General features: G+C 42.2%; 1 protein-coding gene across 1 annotated transcript in view; it reads right to left on the bottom strand.

Moving 5' to 3' along the window:
- Window positions 1-22365, bottom strand: part of flt4 (fms related receptor tyrosine kinase 4) — a 63648-nt gene extending 41283 nt beyond the window's left edge. Inside the window, exon 1 of the mRNA XM_050042187.1 lies at window positions 22062-22365. Within this exon, the coding sequence (XP_049898144.1) occupies window positions 22062-22119 (58 nt within the window). The 5' untranslated portion in view covers window positions 22120-22365. The remainder of the gene's footprint in view (window positions 1-22061) is intronic.
- Window positions 22366-22615: the final 250 nt, after the last annotated feature.

Below are 22615 nucleotides of genomic sequence, written 5' to 3'. Positions count from 1 at the left end.
TACCGTCCCAGAGTCCCCTCTGGGTGCTATTAGCGCTTAGTCAGACTCCACACCTACAGTCTATCATGTGTAAAAGTGTCACCATGACTTATGCTCCACCTGGATATCATTAGAGATGAAAACACACACAGAGTGATAGCACAGAGCGTGCATGAGGGTTGAGAGACTTTCTTTGCATTTATGAAAGCAAATGACAACCATTTCTCACATCAGACTCAGTGTCTGTTTAAAAATGATGTGATATGAGTGCAGTATTGAATGCACTGTATGGTGGCCCTTTCCCAGCAGAGTGAAAGGACAAATTAACTTAAACACCTGAACGTCTATATTGCATATTTTCATATTTTAAATGTAATACGCTCTTACACGGACACTTTTATGTCACTGACTCACACATCTCCTAGCGTGTTTAATAAACAAAAAAGAAGGCTAGACACAGATTTCAGCAACAGCAGCAAAAGTGATTTGACGATACTTTTATTGATTGCCAAGGAAATGATAACTGTGAACAGGAAGGATACAAAACCACCAACTATAACTCTGTGGTTGCAGAGACTGAAACGGGTTCCCACAATGGAACAAATTACTGCAAATCTGCAACAGAAAATTAACACTACGGTGTCCACTAAGGTGGACATGTGTTATACTGTGCCTAGGAGAGATGGGTTTCTAACAAAAGTGTGATATTTTAATGGGAAACCACCGAAAGTGCTATTGTTACGGTCATCTATAACTGACCCTGCTCTGCTGCAAATGCCCCCTTTGTAAGTATCTGTTTCTTTCTTTCTTTCTTTCTATCTATTTTTTATTTCATTTATTTATTTATCATCCGTATATTTCATTTTATTTTATTTTTTATTATCTTATTTATTTTATATATATATATATATTTATATTTTTTTAATTTTTTTTTTTTTTTTAGGGAATGTTTGATTTTGTTAAAAATTAAAAAAAAATGCATTAAAAGTTCCCAGAAGAAAGATAGAAAGAAAGAAAGCTTTCACAACGGTCAGTCGAGACCTGCTGCCAATCAAAACCCAGCGCTCGGGACAGCTGCGATTCTTGTACACAGACCTCATTCCTCCAACACATCCTGCTGCCCAAGGAGCACAATAGCGCAAGGTTGTTCTCATGTAAATATTTTGTTAATCGTGTTTACAGTGAAGGCTGATCCCGGTGGAAGAAGACTGATCAGGCTGGGCTCTTTACAGTGCTGCAAACAGACAGAGACTCAACGACACTCTTAATTTCGGTCGGTCTTGAATACAGCAAAGTGAAAGTTATTAAAAACTTTTAAGAGATCAAGAACGGCTGTTTTATTTGACCTTCCCCTTAACCTGTCTTGTGTATGTCTACTTCAGTTAGATATGTCCATGACTGACTTTACTTAAGCACTCTCCAAAACAAAAGAAGAAATTTTGCTTTCAGTGAATTCAATAAAAATTGTGTAGCCAACCATTTATTACACTGTAGCATGGCAGTAATCAAGGCTGCATTGTATTCTGTTATAATGATTTTTCTTTTTAATAACATCTACTCTAAAGGAGAAAGAATTAATTTAAATGAAGAAAGGGAATGCAAGAAGAAGTTTTTTATGTTAAATTTCCCTTTTTATACGAGGACTCTAAGAGCTCAACGCACTCCAAATATATACAGAACACAATCGAAAAACATCTTCACCAACTTCACCAACAGCATTTAGAAAACCTTTAACAAACCTGAAGACACATGAAACCAACAATTTCACGACTCACAGAAACATCAACCTAACGACACCTTTGCAGCATTTTGAAAAAGCGCTTCAAAAAGCTCACAACACAATGAAAACAGACTCCAGGGGAAAAAGTTTTCTGTTGGAAAATAACCTAAAAAGTATAACAGTGTGATCCCATGATTCAGAGGTTACTGCAGATTGCAGATATCTGCTGTTAACCTACCGTTATAGTGTTGCTTATTTTACAGGAGGATACTGTATGTGCTGCACTATTCCTTGACCTTAAGCAGTCACTTCCTGTCGTATCTGCTGGTTGCTTGGCAACTTCACACTGACCGCATTTTGTTTTTTCTTAGGCATTAAACAAACACGATGTACAACATGTTAATGAGTGACCATTGGGAGTGCTTTTAGGCAGATTCACAGATTTTACATAACTAAAGCCTGTTTACATGCGTCAGGGAATAACACTGCATATGTGGAGAAAAGTTGTGTAAAGCCTTTTGTGGCCGCAGCTGTGAGAAGTCTGATTAAACCATATTTCTGCTTGAAGCTAGCAGCTCAAGGCTACAATATCAATATAATAATGATAAAAAATGTATTTGTATAGCACTGTGAAAGGTACTAAAAGGCACTTTACATGGTAATAAAGACGGTAACAGAAACAGTTAAAGCAGTTTAGAAACAACAATCACAGATTTAATTAGGTGGGTTTTGAGCCCAGTTTCGAAAGAGGTGAGTGAGGGGGAATGTGTGAGGTTATGGGGGAGAGAGTTCCAGAGGGAGGAGGAGACATGGAGGAATGGTAAAGGCTCTGTGCACCCAGGTCTGGTGGTTGGACCTGGGGTGACAGGGTGAGACGACACTTTGTTGAATCAGCCAAAAAATAGCCAACAAGGGCCAACAACACTTATCCTCTTGGGGGTCGCGGGGGGGCTGGAGCCTATCCCAGCTGACATTGGGCGAGAGGCAGGGTACACCCTGGACAGGTCAGACTATCACAGGGCTGACACATAGAGACAGACAACCATTCATGCTCACATTCACACCTCTGGACAATTTTAGAGTCACCAATTAACCTGCATGTCTTTGGACTGTGGGAGGAAGCCAGAGTAGTGCTAACAAAGGGCCAACTAAACCAAAGAAAGGGCAACAGATTCTCATCGAAACCCATCAGCTTGGTGTGTCAGGACCCTAACGTTCTTTCATTCTAAGAGCATATCGATTCACATTTCAATCTATGTTTGTCTCTGCCAGGGATCACAACCAACATAACCATCAACCATCTGTTTCTCACTGTGCTCAGGTATAAAAGTGATACCACGCTAATTTCAAACCACAAAATCACCCTTGTATGGATGTGAACTAGGGCGGCTAACATCGCCATGCTGACACAAAACAAACATGTCACAGGGCTGAGGTGGGAAGTGGTGGCAGTCCATGAATCATTCCCAGTTTGGCTCCCAGCAGGGTATTCCTTCCTTACTCTTTCAGAGATCTTTAACTCTCGCCCCAGAGGAGAAGCAAAGTTTTCCAAACATATTGTCTCAGCTCAGATGTGAACCCGCCACAAACGTCGGTCCCATCACCACCCATCTGCAACACAACACAACACAGCTTTGTCTACTCTTCCTCACACCCGAAATGCTGTGAAGCCAAACAGTGGGCCGTGTTGGAGAAACATACAGAGGCCAACACGGGGGTCCTCGCAAAGAGCTACAGACAAGGGCGAAGTGTGAAAGAAAATTCCTGTCAGAACAACTTTTCACTAAAAACAGCATATTTCTTTCAGAGAAGGGAGGTGAAGGAGAGAGATCATCCTCTTAAGTCGGAGCTCAATCACGAGGCATAGCAGACAGATGAGCACTCATTCTCCCACACCTTCTTGTTAAGATTTCAGTCCTTCCTGTGCCCACTGTGGACAGCAGACCTGAATGTTCCCTTCTGGCTATAAATGGAGACCATGTTGTAAAGCCTGGGAGCTTGTATCTTATTGTGTGACATTCAAATAGCTCATGGACTTCATGTGAGAGGCAGAATCAGAATAGTAATTCACTTTGAACAAAAACAGCTTCAAAGCTTTGATAGGGGTTACTCATTTGAATTATCACTTGACTTTACAGTTTCCCTTCAGCTCCGTGGAGCTTTTTAACTTCTTTCAGCTCATTGCAGTGGTTTTCTGTTTTGATTCGCTCTCAAGGCTCTCATCTCTTTTTATTGATAAAAGCTCTGGTAAACTCACTGTATGCCACCTGCTCAGTGCCGAACAACAGACAGGCAAAGTTAGTGACTATCTGGTGAACACAGTGCAGCATTTAGCAGCTGAAGCAAAAGATATTTCCCTCAGGAATTGAAGCAGAGTAAATATTAAATTTACATGTGTCGAGTGGACAGGTACACAAATCCAAAAACTAAATGGATGTGTAACTGTAACAGTTTGCTAACAACTTTATAAGGTGATAGTGTGTTAATGTTGTATTAACAGCTTGTTGTGCAGCCAAGAAATAAACTAGTGCCACTTTAAAGAAGGCTGTCCTCACCAGAAAAGGTTTTTTAAAGTTTTTTCTGACGTCGGCCTCTTGAGACTGTTTGGACCTTGACACACAGGGTCCGTCCCAAGTCTCTTATTTTTATAGTGCTACTGCTAGCTCCTCGCTTGAACCGGAAGTCGTTTGAGGTCCGCCATCTTCTAGGCCGTCCCAAGTCTCTTATTTGTGCAGCGAGGAGCTAGCGCTAGGATCTAGCAGCAAGCTTTAAGCAGCTACAAGCTAGGATGGTTGAGAGCTTCCTATCTGGAAGAGTTTTCAGCTGAATGCCATGACGTATAAATACCCGCCCTCTACATCTGGCTCATTTGAACGAGATGGCGGAGAAACAGTACAAGAGTAAGTACCCGTTACATGCATTCTTTGCAATGAATCGCTGACTATGTTGAATGATGGTGAGTTAATTGAAAGATAGTGCTCATGACAGTGACAGTGGAATAGCAGGGCTACAGACCGTTCTGTAATTGCACAAACTTCGACAAAAGACTCAATAACAATGGTAATACATGCAAAAGTGTGTGACCAGTCATAACGGCGGGGGGTGGGGGCTACTGTTTTGGTCAGCGAATATAATGAGACTTGGGATGAACCCATAGTAACGCCAGACGCTGGCTTCTTTACGGAGCAGATCCAGCGGTGCCACCGTCATCAGGAATGGACGTCGCTTCACGTGACGCTTCAGTGGAAAGGACGTCTCATGTCTCTTAAACCGACAATGCTCGCTCATCGCTCCTAGCGCTAGCTCCTCGCATTTTTTCCTAGGTGGGAAGGGCTTACCAGCTAGCAAAGTCAGCTAGGTAAGATAACTAGCAGTAATTTAAGAGACTTGAGACGGACCCATAGTCAGCTGTTGGTCAATGTCGGACCATCAGAGAGTGTCTTTTGCCCTAGTTTTTGAGGTGTGTCCCGCACTGTTGACACTAGATGGCCCTTGACAGCTTTTTTCAGCCAATTCAGTATGTTGAATGGGCATCAAAGATGGTGGAGCCCGTTGTGAGTTAAATCATTCTGACTGGCAGTTTAGCTCAGTGCACAAGGAGAGAAACAGAAGTGAGGAAAGCTAACCAACTACTAAAGTCAAGAGGGTGTGAGATTAAAACAAACTTGTTATATGAGGTAAGATTATTCTTTTTCATTTAATTTTTTATTTAATGTTATTTTTTTAATTGTGTCATTGTTCACTGGCGCACAGTAAATATCCTTTGCTCTTTCAACATCGGATTGCATTGTTAATGTGCTAACTGGCTAACTAGCATCTTGAATCTGTCCCGTTGATTTCCCGGTTCTCCTTTTCAAATGACGATTACAGACTACTGCCATCTGCTGGTATGGAGAGTTATTTCCTTTCACTCAGGTGCAGAACGTACGTGCTAGTTGGGTGCTAGCTGTAGTCTTTGTGGTGTGTTCAAGTGCAACTTTTTGGCAAGTCACAGGCAACATGATGTAGTGCAACAGTAGTCGCCACTAGTTCTTTGATGTCAGTTTGGTGTGTCTGGGCCTTTACTCTGAACGGCAAAGGTGAAAGTAGTGTAATGTTATTATGGCACCACAAAACTTCTTTCAAAGGAGATCAGGGTGGATGGTTGGTCGGACAAGGTGTGCCTAGAACTGCTGTTTTCATCCTGTTCCCGGCCAGCTATCATTATGGTTTCCTTTAGCCGTGATTACAATCTTTACATAACTATTACTAAGTAGTTTTAGTTGCTTATACTTAACCAAACCTCAATCGTAGAGGTGGCAGGTCATGTAACCTCTGCATGAATCTCATATGGGAAAATTTGGATGGCAATGGATTGTGATTTTAACATAATAGTCTTTACATTATACTTTCTGCTTTGCCTTAAGAAACATGCGATGTCCAAAAAAAGAGAGTATCCCTGTTGGTAGCATACTGGTGTATTTTGGCAACCTGACTGAACAGGACCACAAACAGCTGAGGAAGAGAGTAAAAAAGACGGCTGCAAAAATAATAACAACAACAGTGCCAGAGATTCAGGGCACTTACACCTCCCGCCGCAGAAGAAGGCCCTAGGTACTATAGAGGACAACAGCTATCCACCAAATGGTCTGTTCTCACTCCTTCCCCCAGGTAAACGCCTACAGAGCATCAGAGCCCGGACCTGCCGGTTCAAAGACAGTTTTTATCCCCAGGCGGTGAGATTACTAAACAGCGAGCTCTCTAAATAACTCACAGGGTTGCAGGGCGCACAACAATCACTTAAAATGTTCTAAAACAATGTAGGATTTATTTATATATAGTTTTAAGGGCTGAGATGTATCATTGCATCTGAATGTACAGTCTGACTTGTTTATGTATATGCAAGGGCGTGGGTCAAAAACAATGTAGGGCTATAAAATGGTGGGTTGGGGGTCCTTTTGGGTGTCAAACACTTCCTGCACTCTGGTGAATTTTTACACACCAGTTTATGGTGTACATGTCTTTAATTTTGCCATAATGAAAGTCCTCTGCTACTTTCATGTTTTTATTGGTGATGATAAATGCACCCGACCTCCACGCGACACTGAGGGGTGGCTGGGCTCCGCCTTAGAGATAGGGTAAGGAGCTTGGACATCCGCAGGGAGCTTGGAGCAGAGCCACTGCTCCTTCGCCTTGGAAGGGGTCAGTTGAGGTGGTTCAGGCATCCGATCAAGACGCCTCCTGGACGCCTCCCCTTAGAGGTGTTCCGGGCACATCCAACTGGTGGGAGGCCTTGGGGCTGACCTAGAACACGCTGGGGGATTATATATCTCGTCTGGCCTGGGAACGCCTCAGGATCCCCCAGGAGGAGCAGGAAAGGGACGTCTGAAATACTTTGCTCAGCCTGCTGCCCCCACAGTAGGCAGTTAAAAATGGATGGATGGATGATAAATGCACATTTTCTAAATATTGAGGGTATTTAGGATCATCGGGGTTTCTCATCCTACCATCCAAGACATATTCGAGATGTGGTGCACACGCAGAGCCTCTGCAATTGTTAAAGCCACCTCTCACGCCTCACATAGTCTGTTCTCCCCCCTGCCATCAGGTAAAAGGTTTAAAAGCATCACAACTCGTTCCACAAGGTTCTGCAACAGCTTTTCACCCAAGCTGTCAGATTTCTAAACACTCTGCTCCCATCCCCATACATACACAGCATGCACATTTACTGTGTGACCGCTCACTGACACTGCATAGACTGAAAAACCCATCCACTGCTTTTCACTATTTATTATCCTGTACATATGTTTTTAATAAACTACTTTTGTTATCCATGTTATCATTTTGCTGTTTTATCAGTTCATAACTGTGCAATATTTATTTCTCTGCACTGAAATATTTTTATTCTTATGAGTATTCACTATGGACTTTATTGCACTTAAATGTTGTCCTGTTCATGTTGAATGTCTTGCTTGCTATATATTCCTTACTGCACCTGGATTCGTGAGAATAATGCATAAAGCTGAACTGAATTGAAATGAACTGAACTGACATGCCATCTGCATCCCCCCTCCATTATCTACATGTCGATACACTTCAATTTGAACTAGTCCATGGACAAACAGTAAACACAATATGGAGTGAAAATGTCTCAGAGGAACATCATAGGGAAATATAAAAGAATCCAGCGTGCAGTTTGATGTGTGATGACGTGATGTTTCTTTCTGAGAGATGTGCACAGTGAGCTGAGACAAATTGCTACTGTAGCTGAGTCTCAATGATGGATGCTTCCCTCACAATCAGGTGAGAGATCGCACACTGACAGACAGGATGCAAATTGTAGAATCTTTTTCAAATGTCAGTGCCGACTGGCATGCCCTGAGAGACAAGACATCAAAATGTTAGAGGTGTATTTTGGGAGGAAAGATGTATTTACGAAAAAGGGAAGATTTCGGCTATTTGAAATGCTCCTGTATAATAGGACGGGCTGATGTGTCTATTACACAGAGCAGCAAGAGCGTCTCACACCCGGAGGGCAGAGAGGGACATCACACCCACACGGAGTCAAGCTAAAAGCTCTTTGAAGTCAAGCAAAACAATTCACAGATCATTCAAAATGATACCATTCAAGTACGCTGGTGAGCTCTGAGCTCAGCAGTCCTGACACGGTCTATTTCCAGGGTGAGTTTGAGGCTAATGTGCGCCACATTACTTGGCAAGACTTTGGATCTCTTACGTATCACTTGTCATCCTAAGTGGCTCTCTCATAACTGCCTAAGGAGGTGCCGCGGAGTCATAACTTAATGTGTGCGGGGTTACACATGGCTGCTGGCCAAAACAGCCACCGACTTCTCTGCTGTTTGGACACTTCAGATTGATGAGAGGTAGGAAGGGGGCTATACTGTGGGTGACTCTCACCCATGATGCTCCGGGAGCTGCTCGATGTTTCCCAATGATGAAAATGTTGTGTGCCAGGTGTCAATGTGTTCCATATGGATATGCTGAGACACCAAATACGGCGGGCCTGTCATCCTGTCAGCAACATTAATAGTTTGAAAAAATATATAATCCCATTAGCAATTGTTTGCCGTCTGTCAAATATAATTAAAAGCACACGTTGCTCCGATGTACAGCTATGTGAAACGACTGCCAAAGTAAACCAAACACATCAATTTATACAAGTTCATGGCTGATAGCATATCTTGTCATGATAATAAACACATTTTCCTGCTGCGACCTTTTCACGCTGCGTTTCTTGACAGATTGTTTTGACTGTTCATCACTCAGTCAGCTCATTTATCTTAATATGCATTATACAGTGAAGTGCGAGGAGGGAGGGCGCTCCATACGTCGTGAGAGCCTTGTTCCTAAACAGCAGTTTGAGCTGGAGGACAGTCAGCAGAACCAGTCGTGTAGGTGGACAGTGAGTAAGCTGAGCTGCAGCTGTGAACTCTGGTTTAAGGAGACTGTGTTACCTTTCTATACCCAAGGCTGCTTAAAAAACGACTGGCTAAACAGTGTATGAGTACACTGCAAGGCAAAGGTACTCAGACAAAATGTTTCAGTTCACTCTTGAATTTAAACTTTGCTTTCATTTGTAAAAGAAGTGACTGGGTTTTAGTTCCTTAGCCACAGTTTATATTGATTTTACATTACCTTTAAAGGGTCTGTTAAGCCAAAAATCAAAGATAAATATTTTTCCTCTTACCTGAAGTGCTGTTTATTAGTCCAGATTGTTTTGGTGTGAGTTGCCAAGTGTTGGAGATATCGATTGTAAAGATGCCCTCTCTTGAATGTAATGGAATAGATGGCACTCAGCTTGTTGTGCTCAAAAAACCAATAAAATATATTTGAAAAACTCAACAGTAATGTCTCTTTACAGAAATCATGACCTGGTTACTCAAGATAATCAACAGACCTTGTTGTGAGCAGTTTCACACTGCATTTCACAAACCATATCACCACGCAGAAGAATAGTGCATCTACTGCTAGCTCACCTAGCACCACTGAACTAGCTAACGTTACAGCTCAGCCGAGGAGGACGCCATTAATGTTTACATCTCACACTATCACAAGCCTCTTGTCCACGAGCATATGCACACTTTCTTGTTGCGCTGTGATAAGGTTGGGGGGTGCAGTTCAGTAGAAAGAAAATAGTTCCTACATGAAACTACTCACAACAAGGTCTGTGGATTATCTTCAGTAAGTGGATCATGATTTCTAGAAAGAGACATTACTGTCGAGTTTTTCAAACGTGTTTTTTTTTGGTGCGACACAGTGGTGCAGTGTTAAGCATTCTCACCTCACAGCAAGGAGGTTCCCGATTAGGGATGCACCGATCCGATATCTGGATCGAATATTGGCCCCGATATCATTAAAATAGATGGATTGGGTATCGGAAAATGCAACCTATACCTGAAGCGATCCTTTCCCTTTAAATCTATTGCGACGCTAGCTACGTCATACGTCATGGAGTGAAGGAGAGAATCTGCTGTTGCACAATTGTTCATTTTTGTTAAAAATAAGTAGTTCATCATTGCATTCATCTGTTTCATCTTGTTTCATTTTATCTTAGGAAAGAACTCTATAGTCATCAATGCCTGATGCCTCTAGTCTTTTCTGTTCTACATGTAAAGGTATATAGCTTTTTAGGTCAACCATGGTATCGGATTGGTATAGGGTATCGGCTGATACTCGAAGCCACAGCATCGGGATCGGTATCGAAACTGAAAAAGCTGGATCGGTGCATCTCTAGTCTGGGTGTGGAGTTTGCATGTTCTCCTTGTGTTAGCGTGGGCTTTCTCTGGGTACTCCGGCTTCCTCCCACAGTCCAAAGACATGCAGGTTAATTGGTGACTCTAAATTGACGTGTGCGTGAATGGCTGTTTGTCTCTATGTGTCAGCCCTGTGATGGTCTCGCGACCTGTCCAGGGTGTACCCTGCCTCTCGCCCAATATCAGCTGGGATAGGCTCCAGCAACCCCGTGACCCCTAACAGGATAAGCAGTTACGGAAAATTTCTAAATTAATGATTTTTAAGAGGGCAGACATCTCTATGGCCGGTATCTCCAACATTCAACAACTCACACCAAAACAACCCGGACTGATAAACAGCCCTACAGGAAAGAGGAAAAATATGTTTTTTTATCTGGAGGTGAATCTTCCCTTTAAGCTACATTCTTTGAGACATGAAAATCAATCAGTTAATGACCTGTTGAATCCTGCTGGAGTTGTGTAATCCATCACCTTGAACATGTCGCCTGCATTAATTTTTGTCAGTGTTTTATCATTGCACAGTGAGGATTGATTTGAAAAGTGCGTGATGCGCTAATTCATAATGAGAGTGTAACAGAAAAACACAGATTACATATCACTGACAGGTTTAAATCTATTGTTTTGTTTTGTTTTTTAACAGGACAGGCATTAATGGAAGCCAATGGTTGCCTGGAAGGTCAGAAAAATAAATCTGAAATAAAAAAAAGAAAGCACGACAGCATGGATGGTTAACAGTAATGTAAATTATATTTGTTGAAAATGAGATAAAACATGCCAAATTGCTGGTATGGTATTAAAATCCTTCTTCTGCAGCTAACAGATAAACATCGATCTATTCAGAATGATTGCTTGGCCTGCAAACTCAAATGGATGGTGAATGGCTTGCTGGCAAACCCCTCACTAATGTGAACTGGGGGCAGAGAGCCAAAATAATATTTGAGCTCGGTTCGCCTCTTTTCCCATGCATTCCAGCTGGTGGTGCAGAGATAAGCAGCAGCTTTTGGGTGATTAGTTTCAACCAACAAAAAGCAACACCACATTTTAACCTACAAAGATAAAACACAACATTTCCAAAGTTGACTCACTCTGTTCTGTTATCATATGATTACACAGAGCATAAACACAAACGTTTAGATGTGTAAAATCCTTCAGACAGATAAACGCTGCACTAACAGGCTCTGCTCTGACAGAGAATTGTTAATCTTGTCGCCAATTTTCTTTGTTTCAAGCACTTGAAATGGCTGTAATGACTTTATAAACCTTGCGATTCAGCTCACTGAGCTCACAATATCCGACAGATCACTGGGGATTGTCAAAACTAAATCAACAATTACTGAGAATTTAAGAAAAAACTTTTCACTGGCATTCATTTGACATGGTTTTGTCTCGGAGAAACAGCTCACTGAATGTGTCCTTGTAAAAACTTGACATTGCTCTTGCGGAATTCGATTTCCCTGTTGTTGTGAAAAGCCATTCTCGCTGTGGGAGTAATGTGTGTATAGCCTGTACCAGCTCCAGCTCGCTCTGCCAGGCAAACATGAAGGCTTGAGTGGCCTAAAAAAAACTTCTCAGGCTGATATTTGTTAAAAATGTAAATAAAAGAGAAGGAACGAAGTGCTTTGGTAAGTAAAATGTAGCTCGTATACAGATGAGGCAGTCAGTTTCCAGCCACATGAGAGTGGTCATATAGAGATAGCTACATTAGACACATGGGCTTGCACAGCTGGTCTTCCTGCCTTCTGTGTGTTGCATGCCTGTGTCATGATGGAAGTGCCAGATGTACGTATATGTGAGCTAAGTGCCAGAAGTCAGAATTTTTCAAGGACAATTGTGCCCGTTTGCTCAGCATGAGCATCAGGCTGTACTTTGATGTGTCAGCTTCACGTACCAGGTTGACAGTCAATTGAAATGTTCAAACAGCATGCCAGAGGAACATCAGCAGCGGCTCTTTATTTAGGTCGAAAAGGCCAGAATAGCAAGAGGTGCAAAATAGTGCTGCATCTAAGAGCTTTGCAACAATTCAGTGCTGTGAATTACTACAAAAATTTAGAGAAGCTGAAAAAAAATTATTGTGGACATTTGCAACCTCCTGCAAAATATGTGCAATGCATAGTGGAAAAGCTATGCTTAAATTATTTAAAGTTGAATCAGATTTGGCTGTTTAATAGTTGACCAATTTGTTCCTTTTTTCAGTATAGAGTTTGAGAGTTTGAATGGGGTTTGGCAGGACACTCAGGGTGACAGCAACCTTTACATAATATGGCAAACAAGCCAAATTAGCCCTCTGAGCTAATGCATGCTAACTACGCCACTGATCAGAAATGTGCAGCATCATTTTTTGCAAGAACCACACAGCAAACAAAAGCCACAGTATCATAACAAATTGCTGTAAGCTGCAAATACACCACTTCTAAGCAGAAGGCAGAAGATAACGTTACCTCAGATTCTGACTTACAAAGCCTCTCCTCCTCCAGGCATGTAAAGGAGTGCAGCGTGAAGGCGGGGAGCACTCACTCTGCAGCTACATCTGGGGGCGGAAACATCCCTACACAGCACGCTGCACCAAAAAAATAGCAACTGTTCAACTTGACGACTTTTGACGTTTCAAATCTTCAACTTTTAGAGGGTAGCCCTAATATAACTGCAAAATTAGTGAAGAAGGCCAGGTGGTTGGAGATAAATACCACACGAGTGCAATGTCTCCTTTTTGTCCCAGCCAGGTTATAAAGATGTCCCAAAATTAGAGGAATAATTAGACATTTTGGGAAACATTTATTTACTTGCTTTGTTACTGAGATGTGAGAATTGATACCACACAGCTAGAATCAGATTTTCTTACTTTCATACAGAGCCAGGCTAGCTGTTTGCCCCTGCTTCCTGTCTTTATGCTAAGCTAAGCTAACTACACGCAGTCTGTAGCTACATATTATACTGTACAGACATAAGAGTGGCATCAATCTTCCAATCTAACTCTCTGAAAGAGAGAAGTGTATTTCCCAAAATATTGATTCATTCGTTTAAGAACTTGAAACCATAAAATACTGCAGCCTGTTCTTTCGAAAATGCATTAGTCACACAAATCAAAGTTTCCTATTAAATCACTTGTTCCCTTGCTTTTCCAGCCCAATTGATGGCTAGAAGTGAGTGTGTGGACACACTGTGTATGAATTTTAAAAATAACAGCACTCCAGCATGGCTTCAAACAAGAATCAGGAAATAATGAAAATTTCCAGCTAAACATAAATCTGCAGAGTCACGGAGGCACTGTTTTTTTCTATTCGAGTGTATTATGTGCTTGTTTTGTGAGGAGTTATGGCACAATCAACTGTGGAATTGCTCAAGCCTGTGAGAGTACAGCGGTATATACTGTAGATCTTTCACCCATTTAAATGTCTCTGCGTATTTGCGTTCATTTTATGCTTTGCTGAGCTCTGTTCATGGCTCATACTGGTGTTTTTGTCACAGTCGAGGAGTAGTGAAACTGGACTTCCCAGCCTATAGGATACCTGCTGAGTGAAGATAAACCATATGTACACAGAGAAGAAGACGCCAAGCTGCCATAAGGCACTCTAAGCCAGTTAAAAATGTAAAGCTTCTCTGACAAGCAGACAGATAGAATGCAGGCAGGAGTCATGAGCATCAAAGGTACGTATGAAGACAAGGGCTCCTCTCTCCGCGGGCGCGACACAGGGCACATTAAAGCTCGTGTGAAAGGCAGCGCAGTGTTTTTCATTGGGAGCAAATTTCCTGTTTTCTTTATCATGTTCACGCTTCTCCCACTTCCCTTTTTCATGGACGGTGAAGGAGATGTTGCCGTTAGCGCTTCCTCGCCACTCTGTAGTTTTGTCTCTGATCAGTCACATGACGGGAACAGGAAAAGAGGAACACTGTGTAAACAAATAAAGCTTTTCTCAGAGTCACAGTTTGGCAAAAAGGATGCGCCACAGGAGTCCTTAAGAAAATACAGACACAGGGTTTCACAGATATACTTATTGTAATTAGGCCTCGGTGCTGTTGAAAAGCCATTTGAATTTTTCTATATATACAGCTGTGACTTCCCTCCAGTGGATACTTAAATAAAATAACACATGAATGAGACAGCAAATGTATTAACTGGAACTGAAAGGCACTTTTTCTCTACAGGTTTGGAGGTCTAAAGAGCAGCATAGGTGACGGTGCAGCGAGAGTTATTACAGTGACACAGTATCTGGCGAAGGGCCAAGGCTGGGGAACTCTGAAATAGCTCTGTATGTCCGGCGACAGACGGGAGGCCATGCAGGCCATGGAGCAGACCTGAACCCTGGATGTGGAGTCAGCCGGCCTCAGACTATAACACACTGCCTCTGACTCTCTCCCTGAAAGAAATAAAGTCCACTTCCTCTGTCATCTGGACACAAGGCCGGGCCAAAGCCAGGCGACGGACTGACTGGCAGCCCAGCTTTGATTTCATTGTTACTACGAAGGAGGATGACATCCACTACGTCCCTGTCCTCTCCACTATTAGGGGAGTTAGGCCTTTCCAACATCCTGCCAGAGGAGGGGTGTGAAATTAAGGATGCGGCGACACGCCATCTGGTCCAGTTTCCTATGTTTAAAACCTCTGTCCCTGACTAAATCTTCCTGTACCTGCCTCACAGGCACACCGGACAACTCAAGCTCTTCCTCTGTGGCCATCCATTTTTTTGCGCGTCATCATTTTTATCTATGAGAAATGGTTTCCCCTGCTGAAACCGGAACCAAGCATGTTCTATCGTTCTGGTAAATGCTTTGTCCTGGCTCCTGGCAATGACATTTCTATTGAGAAACACCGAAAACATCTATTTGAGTACAAGCAAATACCAAAGATCAGCACAGTCCACGCCTGCTGTGATGGCTCGCACGCTCCTAAAACTCATGCTGCGACTGTTCAGAGGCCAAACTTTGAGGAGCCCCATTATTGCGCTTGTTACCTAATTCCTGCAGATTTGGGCCATAAACAAGTCTCTGCTGCCGTGTCAGATGTCCCAGTGAACTAAATCACAGCGGCAGCTTAAGCCGCCGTAGAAAACAAGGGCAAAGTAGGGAGTGCAGGGTCAACAAGCTGAATGCCTAAAGGGAGGGAAGCTGGCAATTTCCTCAGGCTTTGCCAACGAACTCTTTCCCATGAACCTCAAGCGACCTTCAATGACAAGGCAAGAGGTATGAGTGACCATTGAAATGCTACACGGACGTCCAAGTCACAACCCTGTACACACACACATCTGCTAGAGCCTGAGTAGCAATTTGACCGTAATAGCGATGGTGGATCTCGTTAAACTGATAAGTGCTCAAAATGATGCTTGTTTCTAAGCAACGCAAGCACTTTGGAGTGTTGTAATCTCCAAGTGACAGCGACCGTGTCCCAGGATCCAGTTTCTGCCATGAGAAAGTGTAGAGTAATCAGCCACTAAAGGTAATAGATGCCACAAGGCATTTTCCCTCCTGAGTCTGTCGGCACTACTTACAACAAATATATTTTTACCGGCTGTTATAGGTGCTGAATCTCGTGTAATTGGCCTTGCATTAGCAAGTCAAGATAATTTCTCAAGTCAACATCTAGGTAAGTATTTTTAGCTGTAAATGCAAAATCCCTAATTACCCTGGTCTGCCTCATTTGTTGATAAACCCGCCTCCGTCGAATGAGATATAACTTGTGCTGGCTCACCAAGATAAGATGAGCAGAAAAATGTGCAGCAGTCGTCGCAATCATTTTTTTTCATCACAATCAAGAGCAGCAGTGACATTTATGATTTATTTCATCCTCTAGGTAAAGGCACTTATATGTTTAATTGTGCACTCTCTTACCCCTTAATGGGTGTATTAATTCACTCATTGAGTTATAGCTAAAGTGCTCACTAAAATTAATTTCTGACTGTCTTTGTGATGTGTGAAACTCAGTCATGTGTGAATATGATGGAGAGCAGAGACAATCGATAGGTGAGACCTCCTCTGCATGGTTAATTATTCCAAGTGTGGGAGAGAGTTTTAAAAGTGTTAAGAAAACTGTACATTTCTGAAGCAGAATGGGAGCCATCTGTCTTAAAATGTACACCTTTATCCTGTTTGTAAATGACATTGCATCTCCTCCGTCTCTATGACAGCCAGCTTTTCTGCCCAACGTGGTCAGACACATCAGACAAACTTAGCAAAACTGCACCAATGCACAGCAGTGGATTTAGCTACGTTCGCATGCTAAAATGCTTACAATGACAATGCTAACACAGTGGTGTTACACAGGCAAAATGTTTACCATGTTAAATGTCTTAATTTTGCATTTTAGCATGCTATCATTTGCTTATTGGGAGTGAACACAAAGTCCAGCTGTGGCTGACGGGAATGTAATTAAAGAGCGGCAATGATTCACCAATTCGTATTAAATTCTTTGCCAACAAATTTGATAATCCATTAATTTTTTTAAGGAAAAAAAGTTCAAATTCTCTGATTCAAGCTTCTTAAATGTAAAAGTTTCTGGTTTCTTTACTCCTCTGTGACAGTAACCTGGATAACTTTGGGTTGTGGACATCATCTTGGGCTTTGGGAAACACTGATCGACATCTTTCGGCATTTTCTGACATTTTATAGACTGATCAACTAATCAGTTAATCAGGAAAATAGTCACCAGATTAACAATTGACAATGAAAATAATTGTAAGCTGCAGCTCTATTAAAGTATTGCAGGTGTTTAATCATAGATCTAAATATTGGAACACCTTTTAACCTGATTGTAGCACTAGACAAGTTAACAGATCGCCGAAGTTATTTCAATTCATACTGGCAGGAACATGCATGTATCAGTTTCATGGCAATCAGTCAAATAGTTGATGGGATATTGAACTAAAAAACACAAAGTCAATATCATGCTGGCTCTAGATGGAAAATCAGGAGATCATCAAAGTCCTTAGGTTTCATCCTCTGGGCATCATAGATATCTGTACCAAATTTTATGGCAATCAACCCAGTAGCTGTCAAAACATTTAACTAAAAGCCCAAAGAGTAAATCTCAAGGCAGCCAAGGATCAACAAAAGTAGGACCGTGAAATTCTGTATAAAATTTCATGGCAATCCACCCAATAGCTGAAATACTTTAGCCTGGACCCGCGTGGTGGAGTGACCGACAGATACACACTGCCACACCTTGAACCACGCAGCTAGCATGAAGCTAACATAACTAAAAACTGGGCACAGAAAACATGGAGGGGTGCAGAAATATGAAAACAAAAATACCACAGATGGTTTTCATCAACTATCCAACACCAACTAAGACACATATTTGGCTTTTGCTGCAGATTCCTGGTGTTGAAAGAGCTTATCTCTCAGCTCTAGTGATATTTGGAGTGTTGGTGCTTTAGCATGATGAGAAAGTGAGTGACCAGACATCCAAATGCCCAAGGGGCCTCGCTACTTCATGCCAGTGATGAGTGAAGCACCGGACTCCCTATTTATTTGGACTTTACTGCAGAAAGCTTCCCACACGGAGCAGCGGCAGCAGCATTCCTCCCTCAACCGAGCTGCTCTCCAGCTGATAGAAGCAGATATGCAAGGACAGACACCGAGGGTCCGCTCCTCGGAGTCCTGAGGTTGAATCCTGAGATCAGCGCCGAGGATAGGGGGCTATTGTTGGCTTAAACAACTCGACCTCTATAAGTGGACGACTAGAATAATACCCAGAGTTGAGAGTCAGATTTCTGGGATGATCTGATCAAGCGAAGGTATGCGTACAGAAAACACTCTGCTAAAAGCAATATCAACACTATGCACCCATGACACAGAGTAAGCCAAAGATCATTCGGCTCTAAGGCTCAGCTTCAGGGGGAAAAATGATTTACTGCTTTCATATGTGACTGGGAACCTTTTCAATAGCCAATTATGCTACAACAAAAACAAGGAAATTAAGAGGAGATGAATTAATCAGTGATCCACAATTCATCTCAATAGTATCCTATATCGAAGTGATCGAGTGAAGCAAAGTTGCACCAAGATGTCTTTTTTAAATAAGACAGAATTTCTGTAGCTGTGTAATAAATGTTTTGGAACCATCATAATTCAAACCAGAGACAGAGCGTGACAGGAAGATGGTAGAAAATGGCTCAGGGTGAAATCTTCAAGCTCCGCAAATGCAGCTGCTGCGTAAATTATACCCCCCCTCCTCGTCCTCCTCCCTAAAATGACAATGACTTCTGGGCTGGCAGGTCTGCAATCCACTCTCCCTCAATCTCCCCCTCTAAACATAATAATGGGACAGCGTTTTCATCATGGTTGCATAAGACTCTGACTCAGTAGTGTCTTTTTAATGTCACACATTTGGATATTGCTGAAAGATTTTGGGGGGTTACGAGGGTTAAGAAAAACCCTTCAGACTATAGACCAATCTGAGAATTTAAATATTCAAAATGTATGATGTACCTAAATTATTTAAAGGGACAGTTCATCCTAAAATCAAAAATACATAATTTTCTTTTACCTGCAGTGCTATCTGTCAACTTAAGATTGTTTTGGTGCGAGTGGCCGAGAGATGGAGATACAGCTGCAATCAACTGCACAGAAGGAAGAGTGCATCTACTGCTAGCTCACCTAGCACCACTCAGCTAGCTAACGTTACAGCTCAGCTGAGGAGGACGGCAGAAAGCAGTTTCATGTCAACACATTCTCACTCCGATCTTGTCACATATCGACGTTAGGTCATGGACCTTCCAAATCCAGGTACGGCGTGAAAGGTACCTTGGATACGTTGGATGTTGATGTTCCGGAACGCCATGTCAAGCTTTGCCTGTTGCATACATCATCTTCTGTCAAAATACACTTCCATTTTCACAGTTTTTATGCACTACGTAGATACAACAATGCGAACTGACATTTTTCCTCCAACAACTAACGCACTTGGTTGGTTTTAGGCAACAAAAACATGTGGTTAGGTTTCGGAAAAAAGAACAGGGTTTGGCTTTATGATTTTGCGGAACTCAAGCACCGCTATCTTGGATGAGGGTCAGTGTTTGTTGGACCCATCCACCACCCCTTCCGCCCGCACAACTCAGACTTTCGACGACTTAACTTTTGTTCTTGTCGCGCCGAATTTCCCCCTGACCTCTATGACGACTGGCCGCGTATCATGCCGACGTAAAAGGACAGCTTTTTTCATCAGTGCCTGATGCCGCAAGTCACTGCCCAAGCACCAGATTTCGATGACTTCGGAGTGAGACCAGGTTGTTTTTGTATGAAATATTTTCTTTCTACCAAACTACAACCGCCAACAATATCAGCGTGCAGAAGAAAGTGTGCATCTACTCATAGATGAGAGGCTCGTGTTCATGACAGCACAAGATGTAAACATTAATGGTGTCCTCCTCGACCGAGCTGTAACGTTAGCTAGCTTAGGTGAGCTAGGTAAGCTAGCCGTAGGTACACGTTTCCTGTCATGCGGTGATACAGTTGGCAAGTGTAGTTTAGTAGAGAGAAAAAAGTTCCTTCAAGAAACTGCACACAACAAGGTCTGTGGATTATCTTCTTTAACTGGGCTATGATTTCAGGAAAGAAACACTGCTGTTGAGTTTTTCAAATGTGAAAGCCGAGTTTCATCTCGTTCCATTATATTCGAGAGAAGGCAGACATCTCCAACCCTCAGCAACTCAGACCAAAACAAATCTAGAATAATAAATAGCACAACAGGTTATAGGAAAAATATGTAGTTTTGATTTGAGGGTGAACTGTCCTTTTAAGGAGCGGTTTTGAAGGCAAAACAGACAAAAGGTAAACTGCTGTGTTCAAGGTCCGTCTTCTCTACCTTGGAATTGCGTCACGCTCTGCAGACGACTGTAAAGAAATATTTTGCATTAATTATATATTTCCATTTTGTCAAGACTATGTTCAACCCTCACATAAGGCTATATTATTAGAAAAAAAAAATCATTTCATTTTCATTTCAATCTAAAGAGGTGGCGGTAAAAAGAAAATGGCCTTTTCTCTCACCTCTCCACCTTAATGTGGCACTCCATCTCACAGTTACATACTGTGAGGCTGTAATTGAAAGATGTGCCTCTCTGATATGTAGCTGGTGGTTATTTCTGCCTCCAGCATAGGTCTGAGATAGTGTGATTCTCCTTTATGTGTTCGGCATCGACTGAGAAAGATGGGGGGTCCGGTGCGGTTGAACTAACAGGGCTGCCAATAAGTCTTTTAACAGATAACGCCCACATGTACACTAATGGGCATATCGGGTTTGTGTGATGACAGTAGTGTGAGACAAGATACACATCGTGGATTTATGGGGAAATTCTTGTGTGTATTGTTTACTACAAAAGATTGGACAAAGCCTCAAATTGACGTGGCCATGTAAAAAGACAAGAGAGACTGAACTTGTCACACATTATAAAATCTACCATTACAGTGACAGAGAGCAGTGATTCCCCTGAAATGGATTTTGTGATGCCATTAGTCCTCATTCCTCTGTGGAAAAAACAGAGCCACTGTTTATCTGTTCCTACAAATGCACATGACCCACCCAACACAGCTTAGCAATATTTATGAAAGGAGCGAGAGAGCCGTCCCTCCACCCCAGAGTCATGATTCAGATAACCATATGGCGACTGCCCCTCACAAAAGTATTCCCTGTTCTTTATGAACAGCTGTTCAGCAGCAATCAGTGATGAACAACTCGAACATACACATTCAGTCACCAGGCAAAACTGCAAACAATCTCAGCCATACTCCCACATAAAGCAATCAATCAGAGGGCCCTGCTTCAAGAATCTGATATGAAAATAGTGCAGTGAAAACGTGCTTTGGATTATTGAGTCTTGCTTTTACATGGTTTGGGAATTTTCTAGACACAGGAGTGAAGATCAGGCTGAGATGAACCCAGAAATTCTTGAAACAAGCTGATTTGTACTGGATGCAAGTCACATTCTCTCACCTTGTTTTAAAAAATAAGATTACATGCAAAGACCACTCTGAGAAAGGGATCTGAAACCCTTTTTCCTCCACCTCAGTCTAGTCAGCTTCACCTTCACTCTGCAACCCTGCCTCTAAAATGTGCATGAAAAGTCACTCAAATGCAACACAACATATAGGATCTGTTTTTCCTCCCTTTAGCACCATCAATTAGCAGCTGCATCTTTATCAAACACAACAACAGCATGCCTCCCCCTAGTGCCTATCTGCATGTAAACTTGAAGACTCCCACTGGGCTCCTTATTTATTCAGTTCCATATTGAGAGGCAAACTTTCAATCGTGTATGAGTGATAAATGAATATGGAGGAAAAATGTGTGCAGTGCGCAAACAGAGGGGGTTCAAAGTAAAGGAAGTATTTCATATCTTTGATTGAATATGATGCATTAGTTATAAACTGTAGACATACCCCCACTTCATTTTCTTTTAATAAAAGCGCAAAGAGATGTTACACAGAAAAGCTTCAGCTCAGGATCTACCTGCAGTTTACCACATGAACAAAACTTTTGCGCCTCTAGAAATAAAACGTCAATCAACCTCGGATCAATTATTTACCGAAAAGTCAGTGTCAACAGTCAGCTCGACCTTTCCTCTCATTAAAAGTTACGCGCTCCAAAACTTTCACACTCACTGTAGAAGTCTCCTCACCTGAGGCATATGCTATTCCAATCAAAGTCCGACAGAAAAGCGTAAAGTCTGTCTTCATCTCCAGATCTCCGGTCCAGAAGCGCAGGAGCTTGCGCGGTTGTTTTCTTATAAAAACTCGTTTAGTTTGAATGCAGCTGGAGACAGTGGAGAGGTGGTTTGAATGAATGTCCGTGGGTGAAGGGGGCAAAAAACACTCAGGTGAACCTCGGCCAATCGATGCCAGTCTGTACTCTGCACAGAGAGGACAGAGTCGAAATGAGGAGGGAAAGAAAAAAGAGACACGTCTGTTTCCCCCCGTTTTGTCAAAAGGATGCACAAGGCACTGAATGGGATTTACAATGATTTCCCTTTCCTTTGCTCGTGACTGGAGCGCATGCACAGACACCCACCCATCCAGTTCATAAAACAAGCTGAATTGGAGGGGTGTGTGTGTGTGTGTGTGTGTGTGTGTGTGTGTGTGTGTGTACAATACATTAAATACATTAAATAGACACTGGTGGAATGTAAGTAAATTTACTCAAGTACTTTAGTTCTGTACTTGAGTACAAATTTGA

Source organism: Epinephelus moara, chromosome 4 (assembly GCF_006386435.1).
Source record: "Epinephelus moara isolate mb chromosome 4, YSFRI_EMoa_1.0, whole genome shotgun sequence".
NCBI classification, from domain to species: domain Eukaryota; kingdom Metazoa; phylum Chordata; class Actinopteri; order Perciformes; family Serranidae; genus Epinephelus; species Epinephelus moara.
The sequence above is the reverse complement of the archived record's forward strand: the minus strand, read 5'-3'. Positions and strand labels throughout refer to the sequence as shown.